This window comes from Sinohyriopsis cumingii, unplaced genomic scaffold (assembly GCF_028554795.1).
Source record: "Sinohyriopsis cumingii isolate HCF-2022 unplaced genomic scaffold, ASM2855479v2 utg001790l, whole genome shotgun sequence".
NCBI classification, from domain to species: domain Eukaryota; kingdom Metazoa; phylum Mollusca; class Bivalvia; order Unionida; family Unionidae; genus Sinohyriopsis; species Sinohyriopsis cumingii.
The window spans coordinates 16,065-37,127 of record NW_028316054.1 but is presented as its reverse complement, the minus strand read 5'-3'; the positions used below and the strand labels follow the sequence as shown (position 1 = coordinate 37,127).

General features: G+C 38.9%; 1 protein-coding gene across 1 annotated transcript in view; it reads right to left on the bottom strand.

The window, feature by feature from the left end:
* The window catches only part of LOC149771511 (protein mono-ADP-ribosyltransferase PARP14-like), a gene marked incomplete at its 5' end in the record, with an annotated part of 103,582 nt that overhangs the window by 69,295 nt on the left and 13,224 nt on the right, over window positions 1-21,063 (bottom strand). The window contains 4 exons of the mRNA XM_089948366.1: window positions 2,047-2,283; window positions 10,412-10,651; window positions 13,896-14,020; window positions 14,593-14,731. Coding sequence (XP_089804492.1) covers window positions 2,047-2,283; window positions 10,412-10,651; window positions 13,896-14,020; window positions 14,593-14,731 — 741 coding nt within the window. The remainder of the gene's footprint in view (window positions 1-2,046; window positions 2,284-10,411; window positions 10,652-13,895; window positions 14,021-14,592; window positions 14,732-21,063) is intronic.

Sequence of the window (21,063 nt, the reverse complement as noted above, 5' to 3'; positions counted from 1 at the left end):
GGGGCTAGGTGCAGCCTTGTATGCCAGGAGGGCTTTCCTCTTTGCCTCAGTCACGCTCTCCATCTCCTCCCAGTTTGCCTCATACCAGTCGACATTCTTTCGCTCCCTCTTCCCGTAAGCTGTGGTAGCTGAATTGTACACAGAGTCACGGATATGGGACCACTTGGAATCAATGGTGTCATCAGGTGTCACTTTGGTGAGGGCTTCCTTCAGTTTGCTGATGAACTGCTGTGTTTTCTCTGGGTTGCTTGCACAGCAGGTGTTGATACGTGGGTGACCCTTCTTCTTGGCGTGGTGCAGCTTCTTGGGTAATATTCGCACCTTGCTGGCCACGAGGGAATGGTCCGCGTCACAATTGGCACTGTGGTAGCTGCGGGTGAGGAGGACACTGGCCAGTTCTGCACGCCTGGTGATGACGAGGTCTAGCTGGTGCCAGTGGCGTGAACGTGGGTGTCTCCACGACACCTGGTGGATCTCCTTGCATTTGAAGAAAGTGTTTGTCACACATAGGCTGTGGGAGCAGCACATCTCCAGCAGTCGCTGACCATTCTCGTTGATCTTGCCCCTTCCGTAAAAGCCGAGACAGGTGGACCAGGCCTCATGGTCAGCTCCCACTCTAGCATTGAAGTCTCCTAGTAAGTAAAGGCTTTCATTGCTGGGGATACTGGATATTGCCTGATCCAGAGCCTCATAAAACTTGTCTTTCTCCTCGTAGGTGGAGTAGAGGGTTGGAGCGTACACACTGAAGATGTTGACCGGGCCTAAGGATGTTGACAGCCGGAGGGCAAGGATTCTCTCAGTACCTGATGATGGAGGTTCAATGAAGGCGATTGTTCTTGACAGCAAAGCCTACACCATGCTGCCTAGGTTCATCCAAGGGCTTCCCCTGCCAAAAGAATGTGTAATTGGCTTCCCTGATGGTGCCGCTGTCAGCCAGTCGGGTCTCCTGGAGGCAGGCAATGTCGATGTTCAGTCGGGAGAGTTCTCTGTCAATGACGGCAGTCTTCCGTGCATCGTCGATCTGCTGTAGATCAGTGGTCAATCCAGGACACATGGTCCTGATGTTCCAGGTTGCAAAACGAAGAGTTGGAGTCTTTTTATTTCTTCTTTTAGTCTTTCCTGGTGCAGAGTTTTGTGGCCCACTTGTCGAGATGGTTCTCTAAGCTCCACGCACCCAGTGAAGCAGGCAGGCCATGGCGGGCAGCACCTTACTGACTGGGGGCTGCCCAGCTTGAGACGGGCGGTAGCTGTCCAGTGAGACCTGATGATCTCTCCCACCGTCAGAAGTAACCCCTGGCCCCAAGCTCTACGCCAATCGAGCTTTGACTTAGAACCGGTAAACTGCTACTTCTCGTGTTGTGCCGACGCCGTACGACGACGCTGGAGTGTCCTCTCCAGTGGAGCTATGAAGCCTGGGCAGGGTGGTATGGAGAATCAGCTGTTGCCCATGCAGCAGATCCCCCCTCTCCACGCAGCTGGTGTGCCCAAGGGAACGACGAATGCCGATACAGCTTGGCACCAACGGCTCGCAGGAGTTGCCGGAATGACGTTGAAGTCAATGTCATACCGCCTTAGGGACTCCATCTCCGGATTTTCTGTCGGGGTTTACTCCCTTAGCCTTTCCCATGAGTGGGTATAGCCACAAGGCAACAGAGGTTTGGAATCGGAGTTTTCCTTCTCCTGACGGTGTAATAAATCCACAGTATAAAAAATTATACCCGACTCAAGAAAAATATGAGATGGATAGCATTTAGATGATTTCCATGACCTGCCTGATAATCCTAATGAATGATCTGCCTGTAGTATCTTAAGGAACACGTATATGTATCAAAATATTTCCATGGTTTCGAAATTTATAAACACAAACAGAAATTAGCGTTTTGAATAGATCATTAGAGCAGGATTGGGGTTATGGAATCTTACCCTTTTCTTTAACTTACTTATCTAAAAAGTATTTATACGCTTTTCTGAAAACAAAGCAAACATTTTGTACTGAACATTGTGACATTTTTATACTCCAAAACTCAGGCTAACATCCTATCCTACCTTTTTATCTTTCTCCTCAAGAAGAGAGACTTTTTGCTCCAGGGCAGCTTTGGCCCTCAGAACATTGGTTGGTATCCCAGTGACTTTGATCAAATCACTCGACTCTTTACGAGGTGGAATGGAAATCGTCACGCTGAATTCTTCCATCAGTTTGCGTAGATTGCCGCCCTTCTGGCCAATAATGTAACAGTGGAACTTGAACGGAACTTTAACTTCCTCTGTAACTTTCTCACAAGCCTGCAGTAGGAAACGAAATTAAGAAAGTTAAAATAATTTAGGCAATATGAAGTCCAAAATACTGTTAATGACATCATGTTGTCAATTATAAAATAGAAACGATGTTGAAATATGATGAAGAAACTATAGTTGCAAAATTAATTTAATATAAAACATAAGAATCATACCGTTATATCCATAAGTAAACTGTACAAATGTACAGAAACATTTGTATACTGCAATTTTGACAACGTTAGTAAATTCACAAAAGTCAGGACTGAAAGGTATGCATGCTACTCTGTTTCTTTTAAATTAGTTATACTTGATGTGATGAAGAAAATATTAATTCATATTGAAAACTATGTTCATATTTGCAAATAATGATTAATTCAAATAATTGCAGCTGATGTATTTGTTGCTCTCCTAATGAAGAATGTGAAAAATACCTTACCTGTGGTGAACAAGTTGTCATGCATGTTATGTTTGCTACGAACCATGTCTTTTAAACATATGCAATAATACTTACCTGACCACATTAGCATTATAAATGACAGCTTTAGCTTCTAATCTGTATACAGAGAAAGACGCCAAAACATGTCTCTATGGGAAGGAACGCTTTGATGATAATATTATTACTGTCTGTCCTTGTCACTAGTGGGTGGCTACTCCTCATCGATCGAGATATTATACTTTTTAAGTGTAAAGCATTTCGTCATTTATATTAAAAACTGTTTTTATTCGTGGAATACATTAACCACTCATATTAGCGTTAGGAAAATATGTAAGAGGAGGAGGACATACATGAGCATAAGCAGATGTTATGGTATGAGTCTTAATGTAAAGGGTACTTGCACTAAGCTAACAAATGATAATAATTTGCTAGAGTGAATTGTGACGTTTCGACAAAGAGGAACGAGAAACATGCGTAGACAATCAAGCGAATGCCTAAAACAATTGCTGCTACGATAATGTACCAGCCTTAACACGGTTTAGTGCATGTATGAGAAATTCTAAAAGGAGCGCTGACATTCAGTTCATTTCTCTACAAAGCTAAACAACTTTAAACGTAAAAGCAATCAGACTGTATTTGCAAGGCAACAGTCTCGATAATGTCTCAGATCGACTAGTTGCATTCGAATGCGAGGCTGGTAGAAATGGCTCTAATCTCGCCAGCCGAAATATTCATGAGGCGTGTCTGATCCTGTGAGATCTCAGTATACCCTGTGTGGATCACCTACTAGCGAGAGAAGGCCAAATCAAGTGATATCACTATAATCACTTGGAAAAGTCTCTGTCTGCCGCGACGAGTGCCTTGAGCGTTTTGAACAGATTATTAGAGCACGAGTCGGGTCATGGAATCGTACCCTTTTATATGAGTGTAGATAAGATAATAATCAACTCCTCAGTACATGTTAACTGCAACCAGTTCTTTCTCACGAATATTGGTTGTATCATTAGAGCCACCAAACCATTAGAGACGAATTGAGAATAGTTTGTGTCCACCAAACAAGCGAATACTTTTCCTCACCTTTCAAGCTGAAGGTATACCTATCAAAAACCACATCTTCAAAGATATCATCTTCATCAAAGTTATAGTCAGAAGTTCTAAACAATTTGAACTGAGTTATGTGAGAACTCAGATAAATTCGAGTTGGGAACATAGAGTTAACGGGACCTTTTCAAAACATCGGCGTATGAAAGAAGCCACAGTTTTACAAGATTTCAATTCAGATGGACCGCTAGTGTACGCTATATTGTCTAGGATTGACGAGATAATATCCCCTTACCATGCAGTGCTTTCCTGTTAAAAACCTGATCTGAACAAGCATGTCCGTACAAGAGTGGAAGATCTGCGTTAGTGACTGCTTTAAAAGTTTGTGAATAGTCTGTACCTCATGCGAACAACCCTATCGATATATCATCTTATGATCAAGACACACATCCCGTACAATACAAGAAAACACAACCATCCTGCTGGTCAGAGCTCATTTTTTAAATTACTAGCCGAGTCATTGCAGGTGGAGTGAGGTTGCATCCCTAGGTACAGCCACAACTGAGATATACAGCATCCACTTCCTAGGTTGCACACGAGGCAGTGTGTGGTTCCACCTGGTACCTATTGGACACACCAGGATACAACAGAATATATCATAAATCTAATATGATATTGAGGGAAGGACCGACCAATCAATATGCATAATCTGGCCTATCCTTAAAATCACAGACAGTGGAGAAGATACAGCCGCGGATAAGATGAAATATACGTCATTATCCTGATCGATTCACTGAGTTCTACAATCTATGCAATGCGTTTTAGAAGATAGGGAACAAAACTGAGATCAGTTAAGATCCCCATACCATGATCAGCCAGATGTAGAGCAACTGACATTTACGCGTTCACATGAAAACACAAATAAAAAAATGTAAAGAAAGGGTAAACGAGCGATACCTTGAATCCGAAATAAATTTGTTTTGTATTTCTGCCAGATGTCGTCCCGGTAATACAAGATTGCTATTGATGAAGCAGAGCTAAAGTGGGTTATCAACCTTTATAATACTTTCATTTAGGCCCATGTACTAAGGTTGAAATTTGGCGGAAGTGCCTCAATCTGACAGACAGTTTCTTGAAACTAGAACCGACTAAGATATTGTGAAGACCGGTACATCAACATATGAAAGTAGCCATGCATCACCCAGAGACATATTGCTTACTGGTCGATCTTTACGTAAGGCCTTTCTAATCGTGCCGTATTCATCGTGATCTATGTTGCATTTATATACGTGTAACTCATATATATGTTTAGTATTAGCTTTCTCTTTCCTTTTGGCATCAGAAAACGAAGTTAATAAAGCTGGGGAGTTGATTTTGCGAACTATCTCAACAATAAGCAATGTCTGGATCACGTTTTGCAACATTTACGTCCTTGAATGAGAATGAGGAGGGTGTACCGTTGTGCTGAAAAGACTATTCAGATGAATGCTTTGTTTGCATTTACGGCAACTGTCTCATTGCCGTTGAGGCTGAGACTGAATGAGAAGAAGTGAGCAAGTCGAGCTGAAGAGGCAATTATTTTGGAGCCTGTTTCCTTGTATTCCCTGTACTACCTTTAACCGATAGCTGACAGTAAATGATCGCAGATTCAATGATAAATAGGGTTAGAAAAACATACTGAGCCCAAGAAATAGGTCACGTTTGCCCAAATGCAGGTGTACAAAGCAATGCAATGCCATAATATAATCAGCTGTTCTGTCGGCGACTTCTGCAATGCAATATATTAATTCCCAAGCAAGAGATTTACCGATTTTCTCTGCAGATGAATATTACCAGTGAAGCCAGGCAAAGCTAAAGGAAGGTTTCCTAGTTTCCTAGACGCTTTAATTTATAGAACGACAGTGGCAGGTGGTTATCTGCTCGGGAAATGGACTCACCCGCCCATCCACGAGTCTCTTGCTGCCTTGAAGGTCGGCTTTGGTTAGCCAAAGGCTAAGAGAGTAAACCCTAAAAGACAATCCGGAGTGGAGACCCTAAGGCAGCTGGACGATGTACTACATCCCCTTCTGGTAACTCCTTGGTTTGGAGAGGGATGGGCTCCGCCAGACGACTTTTGCCCAAGACACTGTGATAATGCTGGACAAATCTGAGCTTACAATACCGGATCGGTCGTCGCCCGGGTCAACAAGGACCTCGCCTGCCGTTGTCCACCAGGACGGAGGTGACAAGTGTGCTACTGGTACTATGCATACAATCAGAGCGAGAGACAACATTGCCATCGCCACCTGGAACATTAGAACTCTGGCGCAAAAAGGAAGACTCCAAGAGTTGACACATGAGCTGGAACACTACACATGGCACATTTGGGACTCTGTGAAGTTAGATGGAAATCCCTAGGAGAGCACCAAACCGAAGAGGACATATCTTATACTATAGTGGAGAGTGTGACAAGTCCATACATGGAGTAGGCTTCCTTGTAAACAAAGCCATCAAGGGATCTGTGCTGGAATGCTGCCCCATATCTAGCAGAATCATTTCCATTCGTCTGAAAGCATCTCCCTTTAACATCACAATTATCCAAGTCTATGTTCCAACTACCGATCATAATGATGAAGAAATAGAGGAGTTTTACAACAAACTACAGGATATTCTAAACACGGTCAGTAAGAAAGATATCCCCATTGTCCAAGGAGACTGGAATGCCAAAGTTGGCAAAGATGCTCTAAAAGACTGGGAGGTAAATTGTGGACCTTCTTGCAGTGAGCTTACCAATGAAATTTTGGAGACGGCTGCTCGAGTTCGCAAGCTACAACAACTTGGTACTAGCCAACACCCTGGGACAACATAAAGCTTCACAATGCTGGACATGGCACTCACCAAATGGAATCCATCACAACCAGATTGACTACATACTGGTTCAAAACCGTTACCGACCTGGCATCAATAGAGCAAAAACAAGGACATTCCCAGGTGCTGATGTTGGGAGTGATCATGACCTCGTGATTATGAACTTCCGAGTGAGGCTGAAGAAAATTAACAAGCCAAAGAACATCAGGCTCAAATTCAACCTTGAACAACTGAAGGACCCTAACATCTGCAAGTCATTCCAAGCCACAATTGGAGGAAAATTTGCTCCACTCCTTGTGATGGATGGTGATGTCGATGAGAAGACAGACACCTTCAACACAGTCATGACAGCAACTGCCAAGGACATCATTGGCCTCCATCGCCCGAAGAAAAAACCCTGGGTTACAGAAGAGATTCTCAAGTTGTGTGATGCCCGAAGAGAACTAAAAAACACCAGACACACAATAGGGGCATTGAAGTACCGAGAAATAAACAAGAATATCAGAAAAAACTTGAGCAAAGCAAAAGAAAATTGGATTGGACAAAAGTGCACAGAAATGGAGAACAGTCTGATAAAGAATAACAGCAAAAAGGCATTCCAAATTGTGAACGACCTCACCAGACAGAAACAACCAGGAGTCAGTAACCCTTCAATATAAAAATGGAAAATGCCTCACAGAAGCGAGTGACATTGCAGAAAGATGGACTGAGTATTGCAAAGAACTCTACAACCATCAGTCCACTGGAGACCCAGAGGTGCTTGAAGTTCCAAACTCCTCAAATGATGATGACTTCCCCATTCTCAAAGAAGAGATGGAGTCAGGAATAAGAGCACTGAAGAATGGTAAGGCAGCTGGAGTAGACAACATCCCAGCTGAACTTATCAAGAATGGGGGAGACTCAGTGAAAGAGCTACTAACAAAAATCTGCAATAAGATCTGGCAGACAGGTGAATGGCCAACACAATGGACCCAGTCACTGATTATAACACTTCCCCAAAAAGGCAATCTCCAGCTGTGCCAAAATTACAGAACTATCAGTTTGATCAGCCATGCTAGTAAGGTAATGCTGAAGATTATCTTGAACAGACTGAAACCACAAGCAGAAGAAATAATCGCTGAAGAACAGGCCGGGTACCTGAGTGGAAGAAGCATAACAGAACAAATATTAAATCTCAGGGTTCTGTGCGAAAAGTACTCGCAACATCAACAAGACATCTATCATGTGTTCATAGATTTCAAAAAGGCCTTTGACAGAGTGTGGCATGAGGCATTGTGGGCCACAATGAAGAATTATAACATGGGTCAAAAGCTAACCAACACCATCAAGCAGCTGTACGCCAAGGCTACCAGTGCAGTAATTGCCCACGGTGCTGTTGGGGACTGGTTCCAGACAACAGTGGGAGTGCGTCAAGGCTGTCTCCTGTCACACACGCTTTTCAACATCTACTTAGAGCGCATCATGAGCGAAGCCATGGAAAACCACTGTGGGACAGTCAGCATTGGAGGGCGTAACATCACCAACCTCCGCTTTGCAGACGACATTGATGGGCTGGCAGTCAGTGAAGACGAGCTAGCCACCTTAGTGAAGAACCTGAATGAAACATCTTCCAGATTTGACATGGAGATAAGCGCTGAGAAGACAAAACTGATAACAAATAGTGGCAAACAATTTTCAGCCAAGATTAAAGTCAGAGGACATGAACTGGAAACAGTGCGCCAGTTCAAATATCTTGGTTCCATAATCACTGAAGAGGGATCAAGAGCAGAAATTTTGTCAAGAGCAGCACAAACAATGGCAGCTTTGTCAAAGCTAAGACCCATCTGGAGAGACAAGAATATCTGTCTGAAAACTAAAATGAGACTATTGCGAGCTCTAGTCATCTCAGTCTTTTTGTACTCATGTGAGGCATGGACCCTGAGAGCAGAATTACAACGAAGAATCCAGTCACTTGAAATGAGATGCTACAGAACCATCCTTGGCATCTCTTACATGGACCACATCACAAATGAAGAAGTGCGTAACACCATCAGGCGCGAAGTAGGCCAATATGAGGACCTCCTCACCACCGTCAAAAAGAGAAAGCTGAAATGGTATCGCCATGTCACTAGAGCCAACAGTCTATCCACAACAGTCCTGCAAGGCAGTGTCCAGGGTGGCAGAAGGAGAGGTAGACAGAGAAAAAAGTGGACTGACAACATCACAGAATGGACCAGGAAAAGTTTTGCGGAGACACAGGCATTGGCACATGATCGAGACAAGTGGAGGGAACTGGTCAGATGTTCAGCAGCACAGTGCCTCAACGACCACACTAGGTCATCAGACTCATGATGATGATGATGAGGCAAGTACATAAACCGTTGTTTTATCACTTTCACATGAAAACGAACGAGAATTCTTAGAAATAATTCAAGCGTCAAATATAGACTCTAAGAACACGTATGCATAGATAACAAGTTTCTTAAAGTAGCATATTTATATAAAATCATACTAAACCTTCCTATAAGCCTATACTACTTTGTACAAAGTCAATAACAATTGAGATCCTAGAAGAATAAATGGCGAATCCATACCTCTAATTTCAGAAACTTAAATTGCTTTATCATTTTCGATAAAACAGTGCTCCTCAAAAATCCTTTACATGTTCCTTTCCATTCATATCTGCCCCCATTTTCACCTATGTATGGTCTAAGCTACTAGATTCTTATCAAGTACTTACCACAAATTTAAACTGATAAACTATATTATATCAGCCATCTTACCATACTAGTCATAAGGCATTTTCATGGTGAATGTATCCCTCATATAAAACTTAAGTTGAAAAAAAATTGGATCCTCATAAATTTCCATTGTACGGAATTGTGGAATGCGGAATTCACACAAAGCTCGTAATACTTACAAATATTCTGGAATGGCTGCTATGATTCTCGAGTGTATCCTGTACCACATGGCTGTTCAATAAGACGGCCAGAGATATGATGAAACAGATCTCAGAGAGAGAGAGAGAGAGAGAGAGAGAGAGAGAGACAGAGAGAGAGAGAGACAGAGAGAGACAGAGAGAGAGAGAGATCTTGAAATTAAAATACTGGCGTTCTTCAGAAGGAATGGAACCCTCAAAGAATTTAAAAGTAACATTCTCTTTGATCATTTCAAAATGGAGGTACCATAAAAAGTTGATAAAACCAAAGAGTATATTTTTAAGCAAGCATTGTTCTTCAGGTATAATTGTCATTGCCTGCATCGAGAAGAAAACATTACACGGTGAAATGTGCATTCCTTCAGTAACCGTAAAAGCCGACAGAGAGTATGGAACTATTTTAAGCATAGTTTACGCATCAGTCATTACCTTGAATAGTCATTACAGCCGAGGATTCACATAAAGTTGATCCAGTTCACCCATCTATGTTTTGTACTCATTCATTTGTATAGTACACAGTTGAACTGTCACAATGTACGCCATTCCTATGGAATGTTGACCAATTAATGAACATATTTAGTCTAGCTTCCAACTGTACCGTTGCAAGAAAAGCAACAGATAATGACAGCAGTGGCTTTCTTTTTACGTTAGGGAATATATTAACACAGATGAATTTAATTATCAGTTTTCATTATTGTAACCTAAACATCACACGATAAATGAACTTAAAACACAAACTTTAATTAAACAATGCTTCATTTTCTTTTTTCATACCTTTCTTCAATTTACGTATCTGCATATTCAACTTCATATACATATTTTCAAAACAAACTTTACGTTCTAGTTCAAAAACATTTTTTTCTCTTCCAACCCTATTATCCTGAGGTATATACCCTATCCTTTTCCATCTTCTCAAGTGAAACTACTTTCTTCTCCAGAGCAGTTGTGGCCCGTTGCACATTGGTTGATAATCCAGTGACTTTGATAAAGTCACTCGACTCGTCAGAAGGTGGAATGGAAATAGTTACGTTGAATTCTTCCGTCATTTTGCGTATATTGCCACCCTTGTGACCAATAATGTGACCGTGGAACTTAAATGGAACTCTAACTTCCTCAGTAACTGGTACAAGAGCCTGTCGTTTAAAATAAGACAAACAATAAAGTACTGTCTCAACTCAAATACAGGTAAAAGTTCACATATAGTGTAAATTACAAAAATTTCGTAAATATAAATCGTCCATTAAAAGGACAAACGCTTTACTGCGCTAAACTGTTCTGTTTCATATTCAAACTCACGTACGTACAAGATAACTTTAATTGCAGTACAGAACTCAGAAATATTTCTTATTGCCATCAATATTGAATCTGGTATTATGGATAGAAAATTTCTAGACCTAATTGCCTTAATCAATGTTAATATATACCACATGTTAAATTTGCTTAAATAAAAAATACGTTATGTTTTTAGACGGGTTCGGTGACACGGACTAGGGGATGGTCGGAGACATACAAAATTATTGAAATTGCATCATTCATGATTACTTCAAATCTATCCACCAATTGCAATTGATAAAAAATATATTTATACTTTCCCATGTTATTATGCTAGGAAAGGAATACAGCTGATGAACCGAGTCAAATTCCTTAAAATCACTTATAGCTGTATACCAACTTATTTACTCTAATGCAGCTTAATACAGGTCTGGTAAAATTTATTTGTTAATGAATAAGTAACTGCTTTCGTAAACTCAGTTAAATACAAAAATATAGACAGTGACTTGACCCAAAAATCAAATAGATTTTTAACATTCGTTCACAACAGCAAGGGCATTACGCTCTTACGATGTGGACCTTTCTCACTCTTAACCAATAATGTATTACAGGAAGCCTTTCAGTGGAAATATGTCGGAATATAGATTACAAGACTTTTGAGATTGCTGCTATTTGCGTGAGGCTGGAGGTCAAATAAATGGATTATTCAGAACCAATTGGATATTGGTATAACGTTTTTATGAAACTCCATATTGATATAACCACGCGTAGATTCACATTAACCATGCATATATATATATATATATATATATATATATATATATATATATATATATATATATATATATATATATATAGAGAGAGAGAGAGAGAGAGAGAGAGAGAGAGAGAGAGAGAGAGAGAGAGAGAGAGAGAGAGAGAGAGAAAGAGAGAGAGACAGACAGACACAGACAGACAGACAGACAGAGAGATGATAGATGATAAATGTGTTAATGTTGGAACAACAATCAGTCGTTGTAAAATCACGTAATGACTTTTAGCTGTGTTCAGATATAATTTGAGAGGAATCATTTTTTTAAAAAATTTTTCATTCGGTTCATTGACATTTTGGACTGAAAAATTACTAAGGAATTTTTATGAATTCATTTAAAGACATCTTTTATTTCATCAATGTAATACATGTAAATCCAGCTATATAAGGTTATTTGTATATCACCAGCAAGATTAGGATTGATTTGGATCATTGTATACTTCAGGACTTGTGATATAACGTTTAGAATTATTTGGGATTTAAGTCATAATACTATAAGGTCATCTTAAAGTTTCATTTATAACGTAGATAATTAAATTATTTCTTGAATTTGGAGACCTTGCTGCTTTTTCTGTTTCTTAGTTTGAGACCATAGGGTCGTAAAACGATCATCCAGTCATGGAAAGTAGCAATAAGAAGATTCTGGAGGTGTGATGGAAATTATTTTTCTCTAGGATGGACAAGTTTTGATGTGTTCAGTAGTAGACGTGATAAGATTTTAAATCTTGTCCCGATGGTAGGAATATTGAATATCAGATTTGGCAACAGTTTCATTTTGGACCAACTATACATCATAAAAGTCTTACAGTAAAAACCTTATGTCGCTACAGTCATCCTTTTAGCAGAAGAGCTAGATAAGATATTCAAAAATGGATGCCGTTTTGGACACTTAGCAGGTGAGATTTAGACAATTTTAGTCTATTAATAACTAGACCTATAAGAAGCTAAGAAGTCTTGAAAGCCAACCGTAAATCCATGTCAACAGCCATTCAGGAATTGTATCAATAGCATAATTTGTATGACTCTCAACATTGCTGCCATGTTAGAGTTTAGATCGGCACCACTTTCATTTCAAAGAACGAAGCATAACAAAAACTCTTTTAGTGAAAACCCAATATCGTTACGACTAACAAGATCCGCATTGTACGCCGTATCGGATGTTTGCTCGGTACCGTGTTCATTCAGAACCAGCTTGAGATAATAAAATGTTTTCAGTGAGATTTCTATGTTGATAACGCCCCTTTGTCCAGAAGCAATATCGATATTAAGACCGTAAATAGGTTTCAGTGGCAGCCATATACAATGCCATATCGAATCAAATAAATATCAAAATATAGCGTTTTAGTGAAATGATATCGATAGGTGTATCCGTTCAGAATGAGGAAGTATAACATTTTCACGATAACCGTTGTGATGCCCACAATGGATGTACGATGGGCACTAATTTTGTTTAGGATCAACTAGCCCTTGGAATGGATGTGCATACCAAGTTTCATTGCAATCCTTCTGGGAGCGTAGTGAGAACAAAGTTGCACTAGAGGACGGAGTCTGCATGATAGACAAATGAAGGCTAACATACCATTGCATTTAATTAAACCCTAATGGTACTTTTTTGGGTAAATAAACAAGCTTGAATCATGTTGAGGAAACAATACTTGCAAAATAAATGAATTAACAAGTATATCTAGTATGCTCATCAGAAATTTCCAACAATGATCATCTACACCAAACATCCATATCAGTTAAATGATTTTTAAGTTCTGCAGCAGTAATTAAAGTACGGGTAATGGACGGACGGACAAAAATCCTCAGAGGAAGCTACTACAACAACAAAAAGTACATACATCAGCATCTTGATCTAATTATGCAAGCCATATTTCTTGGAGCTATTTGAAATGGTACTGGAGATTTGCCATCGAAATGGCGGTATGCCTCATTTACCGGTCGAATGCTTAAACATATAGCAATTCTGTTCACATAATTGTTAAAAATATACACATTTTGTAACAATCAATAAGTCAAACTGACTGACATTTATGAATTTTGTCTTACAATTTTAGCTTCAGAATTGTCATCAAACATGTATTAATTTTGTAGCAATTATGCAATATATGGAATGGTTTGCAACTCTGGCTATCTGTGTGCAGTCTAACTCCCAATAGGTTAAAAAGTGTAAAAAAGTGACTGTGTGTGAGTCTGTGTGTGTTTGGCAAATCCATATCAAATATACTAGGACTACATGTCTTACATTTTTATATTTGTAAAACCTTGAATTAAAGCTTTCAATTGCTTACCAAGAGCGCAGTTTTAGCTCTCTCACAATTTTCTGGCTTGCCAGTAATTTTAATGACATCACTCGTTTTGGGAGACATTACATCGTCTTCTCTTCCTCCAATTACTTCAATAGGAATATTGTTATCTGTAACATACCAAGTAAAACGACATTAATACAGTACCACTGAAAAACCTAGGGACACTCGTGTACCTTTTTATGTCAAAGATCTCCAATAATCTTTTCAGGTACTTATATCATTATGTTCAATAGGACGATTTTTGTGAACAAATTAGCTAGACAACTAAGTTACCAAAATTATGTTCATTTTTACTAACATTCAACATAGGTGATCTTCAAAATGTAACCAATAGTCTAAAGAAGGAAAGACACATTACAGTTATATGTCTTCTCCATTTTTGGATGATTTATACAACCATTAATTATTTATTCTAGAAAGATTTTCTTACTTTTCAGGAAAACCTGTTTTATATCAAAGTTTCCACTTATGCTTCTGTTTTCTTTGGTTTACGACACAACCTAAACATTGGTTTGAATAGACCCAGATATGCCAATGCATACAATGCGTAATGCATCCAAAACAACAGTGCCACAGTCGGATTTAGGGACCAAAAGTTTCCTTCCTATCTGATTAAAAATTTTAACGGATATATTTGAGGGCTGAACGATTTCATTGTATCTGAAGAAATGTGTTGTACCTCCATTTACTGGTCTCTTTGGGAACTTGACTTCGACTTCATACAACCTTGAAATCTCTTGCACATTAGCACCTTTAGCTCCTATCACTGTCTGATGGTGTTCCAGGGGTATCACACATTCAGTGGTCACTTGGGCATCCTGCGATTACAACAGCAACATACGGTTAAAACAAAGATTATAATACAAACACATTGGTAACATTCACTTCACACATTGAACTTTAGTTAAATAAAACAAGCTAGCAAACACAGCCCCAAGTAGACTGGAAAGTGAAATTGAAGCTTCCATGGACAATTAACTTTATCGTGACTGTTATGTGCACAGATAGTAAAATTATAAATATACCTTAGCTCGTCGGCTACAAAAACGGTTACTACCGAAATACAACATATCTGCATTGTCCATTGTAGAGAAGTTTGTGATGCGTTTAGATCTGCAACGCTATAGTGACAAATTTTTCTATTTTAAAACAAATATCATCCATGGCGATTGACCTCAGATGACCAGTTGGTGATGTACAGTATATCACTAAATTTATGTATAATCACAAACTGAATGGTATGTTGTTGTGGAAAAGTACACACTGCTGTGTTTTGTAATTTTTCATGTTGCCATATGGCGGTCATCCTCTGTCAAGATTTACACTGTACAAATACAATTATAATAAGCTCTTAGTAGACCTTTTATCAAGAAAGTGTAGAAGTAATTTTATGTATTTGTATCAAATAACAACAATTCCCCTTGTATTTGGAACGGCTGTATTTAAGGTCTGACTCTATACCAGTACTATATATGTGATGCTGATTTTAGATAATAGGACAAATTCCACTTAAATCGTCATTGCGTAGGTAGCCATACCATCTTGCACAGTCACATATGTCAGTGAAATCTATACATAGACCAGGATATTAAGGACGCCACTATTTGGAAAACTTTCATGCTTTGGTATGCATAAGTCAAATCTATCTAGCAATAATACATTTTTCATTTTGCAGACTTAGATGAAACAAAACTTACAAATGAAAGAATTACATAAATGTACATCTTTCTGAAACTAATAGCCGAACGTATGAACAGGTGCACAGATTAGTATACATGCTTCGCCAGAATACAATGAAGACTAAAATTGATTGATTCATAATAATTGTTCGTTGATTCCGAATGAAATAATCCAGACCACATTATTTGGAAATAATTCTGATTGACTGTATTTGTCAAGTTTGCAATAATAAAAGCATTATTTAGTGCAACTAGCCTGTGCGAAAATGCTTCTAATTAATTATGTCTATCCAGTATGTTTTGTCCTATAGTACAATTTGACCAAATTGTTTAAAGACAGAATTTGTGAGTTTTAATTAAGCAACCGAGTGTGCACTCTCTTAATTTAAACTATCACTGTGGAAAGATGAGAAAGATTGCCTTAGTAACATTTTTATTTTATGACAGGACTTTACAATTCGCAATCTATGTAAAACAAAAATACCTCTGTCTACAAAGTCCAATTAACTTCATATCTGTATCCACTTTTTTGTGGGACTCAGTAGGTCCTGTTTGTGGGTAAAATATTGAGTTCTAGGTTTTACAATGTTTCTAAAGTAAATAATATGTATTTGTATCTTCTAGTTTTCATTTATTTTTTGATACTGTTTTTATACTTATCTTCGTGGTGAATCTTTTTTCGAGTCGCTGATGGGCTACGTGAAGAAGTAAGTGTAACATAACGAGGAGATATGTTTACCATAGCTAAAGCATTTCTGGCAACAAAAATGTGTTGAAGATAACTATGCACTTAATGCGGCGTCTATTATTTTAACTGGTTGTGCACTGGGCATATATTTGATTTATTGAGAACTGGCGTACTTAGTTCTATGATTCAAATTGAACACAGCCACTTTCCTTTAGGATATTGTCCTTATCAAGACTAGTTTGTTCTTCGATCTCCAATACACACAAATGAATGCCTGAATATGTTGCAATCATCACTGAAACATTTGGTAGATACCTCGAGAAATCTTGACAGCTTTTGACTTTTCAGGTTTCCCTCATAAATTTGGAAATGTCTCTTAAGACACATGTCAATTCATCTTTCATGTCTCAGCCATTAGGGAATTTTCTTCATCACGAACCCTTAACCACAAATGCGAATGTCCTAACTAAATTCTATCCGCAAGCGAATAACTTGAATGTTATGGGTCTAACGTCTAAATATCTTTCTTAGGTCCTCAGCCATTCTATCAACCTCATCTGTTCAGGCATGTTTGATATTTACATTCTGGTTTGATATTTACTTGCTGAGATTTTCTCCGTTCGTGAATACTTGCAGGGGATGTGCAGATGTATAATATTTATGGCCGTACAGGTCACCGTAATTTATTTCATTGTCTCTTAGTTGTGTTCCTCGAATACAATTTCTTTTCTACGTACTCTACATAACTTTCATTGCGTTGAATTTATTCAGAACAAGTAATAGCATTAGTTTGAGAGGCGTTATTTGCTAATTTTTCTATTTGCTGTTGAAACTGAATTCTATTGCGCATCGAACTTGATATTTATTGGTTCATCCTTACTATGGACCCTTTGCAAATTGACTTCTTTAGTAGTATTCAAGTAAGTACCTAATGTTTGTGATTTCAAATTCCATGCTTTCTGGACTATTCGATCTGATATCCTCTGCATTTCATTCTTAGATGGTTTGGTGACTTTGTAGGAGTTAAGCTCAGTCGAACTGCATGTGTTTCTCTTGGGGAACCTTGCAATTTAAAACTAAACGATTCATTGACAGCTACCTGGGATCTGGTTTCATCAATTGTACCTTATTTTATAACTTATTCTGTAGTGACGCAAATTTACAGTTTAAGCAGAATAACGTTTACTTAGGTACGTTTCTTTTTGATCTTATCACTCATAGTCCCATACAGATCTTTGTTTTCTGTTTGCTTGTTGTGGGACTTCTGGAGGAATCATTTCACATTTTAACAACGTTTCAAAGGAAGATTGTCTGTTTTATTCTAAATTTAATTTGCTCTTATTTTTCAACTCTACTTTGCTCTATCTGATGTATCTTGAATGAGTCAAGTATTTTTAGCTGGGCCATGGTGACCCTCGGCGTGAGGAAAGATCAGTTTACTGAGGGATCTCTACAAATTTCAAGATTGCAGTTTTGGTGAGTAAGTTATTTCAATGAGATTCCACACCATGAGAATACGTACATGATGACCCCCGGATTATGATATGGATACGTTTGGGTCTCCGTTCCCACTGAATCCTATTAGCGCTTCTTTTAAGACGTCTACCATAGTTTAGATATTGATCAAGAGTGAGTCGTATCCATTCTTTCAAAATATATAGTTCTTGGACTGAGCATGTGAGTTACAAGAATGTAATTCTTCCAAGACATAGTCTATCCCTTGACAGGGTCAGTGTCTTTGATTTATTTCTATCACTTATACACAGTGCAAATTATTTGTACTTGACATCCCATTCTGAGACTCATGACATTGACGATTCTATTAACTTTATGCATTTTGTTCGACATATTCGACTCCGTTTAAAATTTATTTATTCTTCAGTTTCATCATCAAAAAGATGTAGCCTCTTTTTGTCCCTTTCTTCCCCCGAAAAATCTTACTAATGTTTGTTCCCTTCTTAGTTTGAAAGATTCATAGCAACCTTAATTTGGTTTTCAATTTGCAACATTTATTTTGTTTTCCTAATTTCAAAGTGTTTAATACATTTACCAGTTCGGCCAATTCACAACGACATATCAGCCAATGACCTTTGTTATAATATTACAAGACCCCCCACATATCAACACTGGCATTACTTCTGTGCAAAGCTTTCTTTATGGTCATTTAGTCTTCGAATAAACATGCATGTCAGAGGTTTAGCCAAAAGGAGTAACGTTTTAATTGCATCGTCAGCTGATGTAGGTTCCTCTGAAATTTCTGAAAATTCTTCTGTAATGTTCATTTCAGAAACTCTTTTCTGGCATATTTGCTATTTGGAAGAAAGGAACTTTCATTGTGATGTATGTTGGTTTTCGAATACTTACCAAATCAAAGTAATGTTTGGAATTATCTTCCGCTACGTCTTGAATCCAGCCTTCCAAAAATGAAATTATTCGACTTTCACATCTATAAACAATATAGACACTAATTATAGTATTCCATGTGAATGAGAAAACAACACTCCTAACGAGAGGCATGACCAGTATGGTATAAACTGAGGTCTTACACAGATTAAAATAAAAAAATGGCATTTTAATTATACAAGAAAATAATTGTCTAGGAATGTAGTAATATATATAAACCCAACGCACATTGTGACGTTGTGCTTCCATTAAAGAGGTGTGGTAATTGCTTGAGAAGCTACAAGTGCACCCACGAGGTTTAATTCCCTTCACTGTGCCGCTAGATGTCAACAGTAAAGGTTTAAAATTATCAACTGTGCATTTGAACGAGAGGTTCAAAATAGTTACATTCGTATCATTTTACAACCTCGTGATACATGCCTGATCGTTCGAGATGTTACCGTTGGCAAAACAGAGCAGCTGTTTTAGCTAAGACGCAAAGACTTGTATTCTCTCATTTACAACCTGAATAAGATGTCGTGCCCAACAAATGTTTCCCATACATGTTTAGTGGCACACGTGAGTGCGACGTATTCCTTTCTGAGCCACGTCTTTCAATTGATCTAGAGAAGAAAATATGTGTGTATGTGTATGCAGATCAGAGGGGCAAACAGACAGAAAGAGAGATATATAAGGGCGGTTGCATTATCGGTGCAATCAAACGGTCCAAACGAAATGGAGATAGTTAAAATCCATTGAAAGGACGTGCAATTTACATAATGAAGTCAGACCATACTGAAAACCAAGTTTTCATATTGGTAAGAAAATGAATGACGGGTGCAGATCCTAATCTAAGTTGACGAACAAGCCCGAAATGTCGTTGTCCTGGCTTATATGCTCTTTCCCATGATATCTTAATGTGTCTGAAATGATGGAGCGGTAAAGCTTGCTTATGAGACGGGAGCAAACACCATCTCATCAGAAACCCAGCTTGATAGCTTTGGAACTGAGACTTGCAGAGCGACGATATCTCTTTCAAGCTCGTGCAATCATGACAAGCTCAGTCGTGCAGGAGGAATGTGTGTAGATGTGCAAGCGCAGCTGCTTAAACAGCTTCGGAATCGCCTGTTTTCTTTTCTTTCTGCAAATAGGGTATATCATTTATCCTGACACAGGAATTATTCCATTGAGACTGGGTATCAGAACCACGTTTGCAAGGCTGACGCTTTATCTCTCAGTTTCCCTCGGAATGAAATGAAATTAAATGATATCCATAAACCCTTTCCTAGCGGAACTACAAAACGTTCGCTCCCCAGGCTCCTAAATCTCGAACACGATTAGGCCTAGACATTGAGCCTGCCAAGGATAACAATTGCATCGGCAGTAATGGGGTACCAGGATCACCAGTGCAAAAATATCAGATCAAAGGTCTGGTAGCATTGTCTATCCACAGCTGCATGCCATTGTTTGATGTGCTAATTACACCAAGTTGTAGGATATAATTAGTCGTCTTCCTAAGAAGCAAATTCTTGTATACATGGCAGGAATAGTGCTTCTCCTTCGTTCAACGGAGGTGAAGCTCGGTAACAGTTTGCCACCGCATCCATGTCAGCTGGCGTACATGCATATCATAATCTCCAGCATAGGGATTCTTGCCTTGAGACATTCACTCTTCCGTCAATTATACAGAAAATACTACATATTGGTAGGAATACGAAAATCGGTTGGTCTCAGGGACCAAAAGCTAGGCACCCAAGGACCAATTATCTGAATTGGCGCATGACATTAAGACCGTTGTGAGGCAGATGAGTAGGCGCAGGAGTTAGAAAAACGCTGCCGCATAAATCCACAAACTGTTGTAAATTGACTCTAAGGTTCCCAATATTCGTCCGATGCTCATGGATTGGAAGTAACAAGACTGAGTTCAGTCAATCACTCCTTCTTGTGGAACTGCTATTAAGTAGAGACATTTGACGCTTCGAAAACATATCATATCATAAGTTTCTGCAGGATGTTGCATATAAACACCCACCATCAATTGATGTGGAGGATCTGTAAAGAAAAATGGCAACACCATTGATGGTACCCTTGAAGGCTAGTGAGTGTGACTGAGTCGAAATGAATCTGGTACAATGTGCCTCAGAGCACAACAATATGGAACACGAGAGAAGCCACGTTAATATGGATATACAGTAGGCGTTGATCAACACATACAAGTGTTCTTCATTACCGAAATCCTTACATACAAATTAATAACCGCTTACAGTTTACCAAAGTGAACTGGCGAAAGTGAAGACGGATTATCTGCAGGAGTCATGGAAGAGATTTAATGGCTCTGGAGTTTGAGGCCTCGTTCCCTCTACTCTTTATTGGGCTTTTCCGGAAATGGGGTATTTGTTTC